The 8,974-nt window shown below is 42.6% G+C and overlaps 1 protein-coding gene across 1 annotated transcript in view; it reads right to left on the bottom strand.

Moving 5' to 3' along the window:
- Positions 1 to 4,407: 4,407 nt before the first annotated feature.
- Positions 4,408 to 8,974, bottom strand: part of LOC311100451 (KAT8 regulatory NSL complex subunit 1-like) — a 102,233-nt gene continuing 97,666 nt past the window's right edge. The window contains 3 exon segments of the mRNA XM_084141373.1: positions 4,408 to 7,358; positions 7,611 to 7,908; positions 8,664 to 8,776. Coding sequence (XP_083997499.1) covers positions 7,089 to 7,358; positions 7,611 to 7,908; positions 8,664 to 8,776 — 681 coding nt within the window. The 3' untranslated portion in view covers positions 4,408 to 7,088.

Here is an 8,974-nt window from a genome sequence, read left to right as displayed (position 1 = left end):
CCAAGGGAACCAACTGTGTGATAAAAAAGAAACGAAGAGAAAAAGAAGCACCTCACAGTCTCTCCCTTCGACCTTGAAATTGAAAATCGCTCGCAGGATTTGCCGACGGGGGATATCAGTCTGGGCAAAGTGGTCCGTTAATGATCAGCTGTTTCTTGATAGTTAGATAGACACAGGTAATGAAAACCTATATGTGACAGAAAAGCAACAGTATTCAATTCCTATAAACACGCAGCCAGGCCCTATAAAGACATTTACCCTACTTTCCATTTACAGTGCATTTCATTGGGCTACTCAATTTGAACGCAAAATCTCGCATGAAAATATTGCACATTGCTTTGCTCATTGCCATGCTGTGGATGTTTTAATTAGATAATTTAGGCCTTAAAATGTGAAGTAGCCAAAGACTCAACTCTTTTCTCAACTAGAAAAAGTCAGCTAAATTAAAGTAACACTGTACTATACCATTCAAACAAGGTCAAGTGCCAAATAGACCGTTGCCCTTTCGTGCTTAAATCACTCCGATATTCCCCAGTTGAGATATCCGCGAAGATTTATTTACGGGATTCTTAAATTCGAACGTTGTCGTAAACAGTTGCTGTGATGTATTGAATATCGTGTAAGTAATGCAAATTAACTCTGCCTTTGAAATGATTAAAATGCACATTGTTTGTGAAATTATAAAATTAAAATAAATCATGAGAATGACAATTACCTACAAGTCTATTACCCAAAGTATTTGACTTAGAGTTAAAGCCCATGTCCAGTTCAAAACATTTCAAGGTATTTAATGAATGCATAGAAATGCTTGCCTGGCTGCCCAAACTCCTTGCTCCGGCCAAACGCCACGCCCATGGACTTTAGTTTCTTCTCAGCAATGAGTCTGGACCTGAGTACGTCCCCAACGATTTCTAGAATGGAAATCCATTCTAGACCGTCTGATTGGTCCAGAGCCAGAACACATATAGGGGCCTTTTGAAAATTCATCATTGGCTTTGATACTCTGATTGGTTAGAGATTATCCAATTGCTGATTACTTTGTTTTGTACAACACCCCTTATTTTGACGTCACCACAAACAACTTGAATGATGGCAGTTTCAGACTGAAGTATGTAGCGAATGATAGAGCAGCGGAATAATTCAGTTTGTCCTCAGGCAATAGAAATGCCACTGCATAGCCACAACACACATGCCTAGACAATAGTGTAGATTTTCCCTGCATGGAATTCTAAAGCCTGACATAGGTTGCGCTCCAAATCTGTACTTTACTCCTGAAGTGTGCACTTGCACACTCCCTCTTTCTTGTCAGAGATGATCAAATGATCACCCCCTACCTACCCACACAGCGCACTACTTACGTATCGAATTTTAACTAAAGTAAATATTTCTTCGCAAAGATCAGGCACAATTTTTTAAAATGCTGTAGATCAAAACTTATGTTGCGCACTTTCTTTCCTACTAGTAGCCCTATTCTGTGGATGTAAGACATAAACTGATATTTACGAATGCTTGTAGATACACCTGCTGACACCCCCTCCTATAATTTTTTATACTCCCGATCCTCACCATGCATTCTTGTTTTTGCAAGGTAGTTTTTACACACGGAAGTTCTCAAGCTGACCACTACTACATGTACAGTACCAGTCAAAAGTTCAGACACACCTACTCATTCAAGGGTTTTTCTTAATTTTTACTATTTTCTACATTGTAGAATAATAGTGAAGACATCAAAACATTGAAATAACATATGGAATCATGTAGTAACCAAAAAAGTGTTAAACTCAAAATATATTTTATATTCTTCAAAGTAGCCACCCTTTGCCTTGACAGCTTTGCACACTCTTGGCATTCTCTTAACCAGCTTCACGAGGTAGTCACCTGGAATGCTTTTCCAACAGTCTTGAAGGAGTTCCCATATATGCTGAGCACTTGTTGGCTGCCTTTCCTTCACTATGCCGTCCAACTCATCCCAAACCATCTCAATTGGGTTGAGATCGGTGATTGTGGAGGCCAGGTCATCAGATGCAGCACTCTATCACTCTCCTTCTTGGTCAAATAGCCCTTACACAGCCTGGAGGTGTGTTTTGGGTCATTGTCCTGTTGAAAAACAAATGAAAGTCCCACTAAGCGCAAACCAGATGGGATGGCATATCGCTGCAGAATGCTGTGGTAGCCATGCTGGTTAAGTGTGCCTTGAATTCTAAGTAAATCACAGACAGTGTCACCAGCAAAGCACCATCACACCACCTCCTCCATGCTTCACGGTGGGAACCACACATGCAGAGATCATCCGTTCACCTACTCTGTGTGTCACAAAGACATGGCGGTTGGAACCAAAGATCTACAATTTGGAGTCATCAGACCAAAGGACAGATTTCCACCGGTCTAATGTCCATTACTCATGTTTCTTGGCCCAAGCAAGTCTCTTCTTATTATTGGTGTCCTTTAGTAGTGGTTTCTTTTCGACCATGAAGGCCTGATTCATGCGGTCTCCTCTGAACAGTTGATGTTGAGATGTGTCTGTTACTTGAACTCTGAAGCATTTATTTGGGCTGCAATCTGAGGTGCAGTTAACTCTAATGAACTGATCCTCTGCAGCAGAGGTAACTCTGGGTCATCCTTTCCTGTGGCGGTCCTCATGAGAGCCAGTTTCATCATAGCGCTTGATGGTTTTTGCGACTGCACTTGAAGAAACTTTAAAAGTTCTTGAAATGTCCCATATTGACTGACCTTCATGTCTTAAAGTAACGATGGACTGTCGTTTCTCTTTGTTTATTTGAGCTGTTCTTGCCATAATATGGACTTGGTCTTTTACCAAATAGGGCTATCTTCTGTATACCACCCCTACCTTGTCACAACACAACCGATTGGCTCAAACGCATTAAGAAGGAAAGAAATTCCACAAATTAACTTTTAAGAAGGCACACCTGTTAAATGAAATGCATTCCAGGTGACTATCTCATGAAGCTGGTTGAGAGAATGCCAAGACTGTGCAAAGCTGTCATCAAGGCAAAGGGTGGCTACTTTGAAGAATCTCAAATAAACAAATCAAAATGTTTTTTATAACACTTTTTGGGTTACTACATGATTACATATGTTATTTCATAGTTTTGATGTCTTCACTATTATTCTACAATGTAGAAAATAGTAAAACTAAAGAAAAACCATGGAATGAGTAGGGGTGTTAACTTTTGACTGGTACTGTAAGTCAATGATATCTTGCTGGCTTTCCTCCTCATGGTCAACATGAACAATATGTACTGTGCTGATATATAAAAAGGGTGTTAAGCGGATTATATTCATTGTTACGATAGAACAAATCTATTAAAGATAAGACATTTTAGCATATGAACTACCGAAAGTTCTGCACTGTTGAAGTGCCCCAAAAATACTCAAATCAGATGTTATGTCACATGCTTCGTAAACAGGTGTAGACTAACAGTGAAATGCTTACTTATGAGCCCTTCCCAACAATGCAGAGAAATAAGGAATAAATACACGAGTAATGATAACTTGGCTATATACACAGGGTACCAGGAAATTGAGGTAGATATAGGTAGGGATACTTAGACTGATACTCACATTAGGCCACATATCCTTTTAGACGGTTTTATTGTATTGTAGAAAAGGTACCATAAAACAACCCTATGCACTTTGTGTGTGGTGAATGTTACGCACAAGTGTAAGGCTGTTTTTCCCAAATTAGTCTTATTTATAAGCTGAAAATTGAAACGTAATCTCACTCTTCTAGTTTTTCCAAGTAACCACATACAGTAAGTGAATCTGAAGGAGTGGTTTACTAGTCTGAAAGGACAGCAAAAACTCAAAAGGTTTATAATTCTTTAAACATTTTCTTAAAATGACTTACATTTTAAGCAAATGGCTAATTGTACTGTAGTTAAATCTGTCGTGACGAGGGGAAGAAAGTTAGTGCAGAGGGTGGTATGTAGGTCTAGGACTTGTCATTAACTCAACTAAAGGGAAAGAAAATGTGGAAAATACAGGGTAATTTGGGGCTTTTCAGTGTAGTAAATTACTTTTCCTTTTTGCCTCTTAAAGGGAGCAATGATATGTTAACTAGCTTCCCTCCTCTCCATGACCCGTTTTGTTTCTCCTTCTCTGCTGAGTTTGCAGTTTAATCTTGACAGTCGTGATTGTGATGTGCATTTTATTAATATTTGGTTTACATGGATAATACTTGTTGCTGTAAATGTGGATTAGGAAATAAAGTCAGTATTGGAACAGCAATGTTAAAGGTTTCTTCTTTCCCATTACATTTGTGAAGACACTAAGGAGTTAGGGTGTTTCCTGTCAAACGTACCTTGTTGGTGAAATATGTAAGTGCTTTACACATGTAGAACTTACAAGCTCACAGAATTGACAGGATCATAGGGAACACAAGGTTGATACAATATAATTCACTTTTATTTTGAGAAGCACAAACGCTGCCTGCCCGTCGGATTCGTCAATCATCCATAAACTTTTTTTTTTTTTGCCTCTGCATAAAGAAAAAGTGTTCAATATTTTGTACTTGTCGTGTCTTCTCCCTATACAATCAGGATAGCTACAGCCTTAACATCAAACACAGTTAAGTTATTTACAAAATATACTTTTTTTTTTTGTTGTACAAACTATTACATGCTAAAGGATAAACGACTCACCCACCCCCATTCACCACGTTGGAAATTCTAAGTATGAAAATAGCCCAGACAATACAATATCGGCTTTTCAACGCTAGTCAAACCCTATTGTACATCGATCCGCACTCGCAGACAGAAAACCATAGTTGATCATGATTCATGACGGGGGGGGGGGGGGGGACTTCTGTGAGGAGAAGGAAGGGGACAAGGACAGGCATCGATGGTCCCTAGAAATTGAGTCCTGTCTGTCTGTCTGGACCGACCAAGGGGACTAGTGGACAGACAGACTCCTGTGGGAGAATGATTCAAAGGATTCACCAGTGAATGCCTCATGTTACCTCCTTGAAATTACAGACAGCAGAATCAGGGAAGAGGGTGGAGACAAAATAATAAAGGCTCAACTGAACAGTGATCTGAAGGATTTTTTCTCTCTCGCACATTCATATTTTTTTCTTGTGAGACACACGTCTCATGACATGATTCCAAACTAGCGGTAATTGGAACAAGAGCAGGGCATTGGTTGGGGCACAGGTTGATGCAGGCTTACGATTGGCTAACTAACAGGTACAGGTGGGTTTGACTGCTGGGGCAGAGCATGAATCAGACTTACAAAGTGACCAAATAGAAAGGGCCAGGCGGGTGGGAGGGTTGGTGAGATGGGCATGGTCAAAGTGACTCCACAACTGATAAAGCCCTACATAGCCTCATATGTGTGTGATGACCACAGCCTTCTGACTTCAAGTGAATTGAACATAAAAAGCCTTTTTAGATGGAGAGATTAGTCTAGATGATTTCTGTACAATGCTCCACTTCATGTGCAGGGAGGGACAAAGCAGGGGGTGCTGGGAACTAGGGCAGCTGACTGGGCAGATCTGGGCCGTGTTCAGTAGGCACCAAACGGAATATAACAGGCAGGGGCTACCTGGACTTGTCCAATAAGAATCGCTAATTTTCGTTAACCATTACATAACTTTTCAGAACATTTTCCGTTTGTCTGCTCTAATGAACACAACCCACACTTGGGGAGTTTGTATTGTTACATGAAAAGCATTTGACTGAACCAACATGACATTTGAACCCCCAATAAGACTTAGAGCGTGAGTGATTTTAATCCAATTGTGGAACTGCATTAACAAGCCAACAGGTACATTGACATTATCTGCCTTGTCCAGTTCAAAAAACGGATAGTGACACAGGACCGAGTCGAATTAGGTACATTTACATATTTTCCCCTCATGTTTTCTTTTACTATACCGAGTGACATGGCAATTATGTATTACAAGCTGGAAACAGTGCATCGGATGTGAACTACGCCAACCCGTGTCAATAGCTAGGGTACAGACATTTTAGGTGGAGCGAATATTGAAGGGCCTTGATCCAAGATAAAGCCAAAATACTACATTCAAAAACAGAGGAGCTTTCTTTGTAATTGGAACCTGACTGCACGCTTTAGTGATTTCTTGCACATTATCCAAACCAAATCAGAAAAGTGTGAAATAACAGCACGCACACAACAAAGAAAATGAAGACAGAAATCCAACATGCACACAGTTGAACAAAGACACTCACATCAACTCCCTCCATTTCTACAGGACAATTCCTATGTAGTAGAGGTAATGCGTTTTTTTTCTGTCGTTATATTAGTTAACATATCCACATTATTATTTATTTGTTTCACTTTGGTTTGGCTGATAGAATGATTTATTGAAACTAGTGTATGTGTAATCTCATATTGAGGGTGGTGTCACTTGATGTGCTAAACTTATTTCATACACCGCTCACAACCACTTGTTCTATCAGTCTATGTGACGGGGTTGAAAGGAAATATCTTATTAAACCTATATGTATCAAACAACTATACCAATGCAGACAAACAGAGAGGAAAGAAAAGCAGACAGACTTCAAGGAAAATGGCAAACTGATTACTACTACAGCTCTGTAAAACAAGTGCTTACTGGATCATTTCAGGTTCACTCCGGTTCTCTGGGGAGGGACAAATATTATTAGGTTGATTCAAGGGGACACAACAAATACAAGCTATGACAACAAGGCATTGCTGTTTTTTGTTTTACTCAATTTTAAACTGACATGGGGTAGGGGATAGAAAGGTACACACACTGCCTGAGTGGCTGCTTAGCCCTCAGCCCATTGGCCCAGAAACAGGAAGCAACTATTGCCCTGCTCATCACAAATTCAGCTTTCAGTCTAATTTCTCTCCTTTTCCCTTCACTTTTATATATTTTTCCATTTCAGTGACCAAGAAAAGAAAGAACAAAACTGATTTCTGATGGGGGTCTCGGTCTATGTTCACTAAAAACTGTGAAAGAATTTGACTGATGTTTGAATATCAAACAACAGGAGTCCATTATTCCATTGTTGATGTAGTTCTTGTTTTGAGTCTTGTGAAAGGAAAAAGTAGCGAGTCCTTTATGCGGTGAGAGCCTTCGTTCATCGGTGGGAGGGTCTGGTGAGAGTAGTGGTGGGGGTGGTGACGGAGGGGGTTTTCTGCTTGCTGCTGTCGTCAGGGGAAAGGAGGGGCGAGGGGGGACCCCCGGTGTCGGACTCGGACCTGGACGAGCCCGTCTTGCAGCCGGAGATGTGGCGCATGGTTCTGTAGGGGCGCTCCTCGGCGTTCCCTGGCTGCTCCTCGGGCTCCGGTGGTGGGTCGCTCTCCAGGGGGAAGCTCCTCCGGTCCCACGGGTGTACTGGGATGGGAACCTGGAGAGGGAGAGAGGAAACTCACGTCAGAGACTTGACAAGAACCACACCGCTTAACACAGGGCTATCACTCACTTATCACAAATATTATTGGTCTGTCTGTGTACATTTATACCCAAAGGCCTGGTGCCTTCTCATATATCCTCTACAATCTGCCACATTACTCACAAAGACGGCATACACACTGATTAAACAGCTGAAGTGTGTGAACGTGTGTATAGTATTAAAGTGTATGTGCCATGGGGAGCCTACCAGTTCTTCGTAGGTGCCGTCAGGCGTGGAGCAGCGCGTGTCTTCGTTGGAGAGCAGGCGGTGGGAGTCCCTGGAGCCTATAGGGGTGTAGGAGTACCCTCCCGCTGTGTAACACCCTGGGGTGTACGGGTAGGACAGCAGGTCGGGGCTGGCTGGGGAGCAGGGGGAGGCGGCACTGCCGTAGTCCTGCAGGGCATGGAAGTGGGCTGTGTCTGGGGAGGAGGGCTGCGGCGTGGAGGGGTTGGTGCCACCCTGCAGGGGAGTGGTGCGACCGTCCGACCGTCCACTGACATACGAACTGGAAGGGGGGAGAGGGGAGTAAACTTGACATGAAGAACAGAAATGAAATCTTCAGCTAGACTTCAATTGAACAGAAAGGTGAAGAATAGCCTTAAGTAGAGAAACCTATCATCTAGATTCCAGAAGGCCAAAGGTCAAATAGGGGGTGCTTATATTTGTCCTGTTTCACTGCATGTACAAGTGGGTAACCTGTACAAGTGTGTGAAATGGAAATGTTTTTGTTTTTTTTTGCATATCCCAACTCCCCCTGAGACACCCTCAGAGAGTGGGGTCAAGGCCAGGGATCAGCCATTATTGACGGCGACCCTGGAGAAATTAGGGTTAAGTGCCTTGCTCAAGGGCACATTGGCAGATTTTCCACCTAATCCGCTCGGGGATATCAGAACCAGCGGCCTGGCCCAAGGCTCTTAACCGCTAGGCTACATGCCAAGGTGTTCCCTGTGCTGCACTGCAGTATAACGTACTGTCCCAGGCTCAGAGATAAGAGAATCACAATCAATATGCAGCTCAGAACCTCATCTCTGCTACAGATCACACCAAAAGGACTGATTGCTGGATTAATAAAGAAATTAGAAAAACCTCCACATCCACTCCTTCTTGGAAAAGCTAACGTAGAGAGCGTTATGGGGAGTGGGTGGATTATGGCAGACCATGTAGGGGGGGGGGGGGGGGGGTGTTCTTGCAACTCATATTGTGGGTAGGGGGTGTATTGTTGTTGGGTAGGGGGTGTATTGTTGTGTGTGTGTCACTGACCGGCTGCCTCTCCTCTTGGCGATGGCGCTGGCCGTCCAACTCCAGCGGGAACGCTCCTGGTCCTCGCAGGGCTGGTGCAGCTGGGAGAACGCATTGTCTGTCAGGTCCTCAACCTTGAGGGAGAGAAAGATCAGCCCTCCAAGTTAGTGCTGTAACACTTGATGAATGCAGCTTGCTGTCAAACGTTGGTTTGGTTATTACCATGAAATGTATTGCATTAGAGCTATATAGTGTAAAGGAAGCAGTTATTTGGAGGTTGGTGGCAGCTCTATCTAGATGTTTGACATCTTTGGACAACACTGCAACTGAAT

Source organism: Coregonus lavaretus, assembly GCF_964263955.1.
Source record: "Coregonus lavaretus genome assembly, chromosome: 2".
NCBI lineage: Eukaryota > Metazoa > Chordata > Actinopteri > Salmoniformes > Salmonidae > Coregonus > Coregonus lavaretus.
Note: the sequence above shows the minus strand (reverse complement) of the source record. Positions and strands in the feature narration are given on the sequence as shown.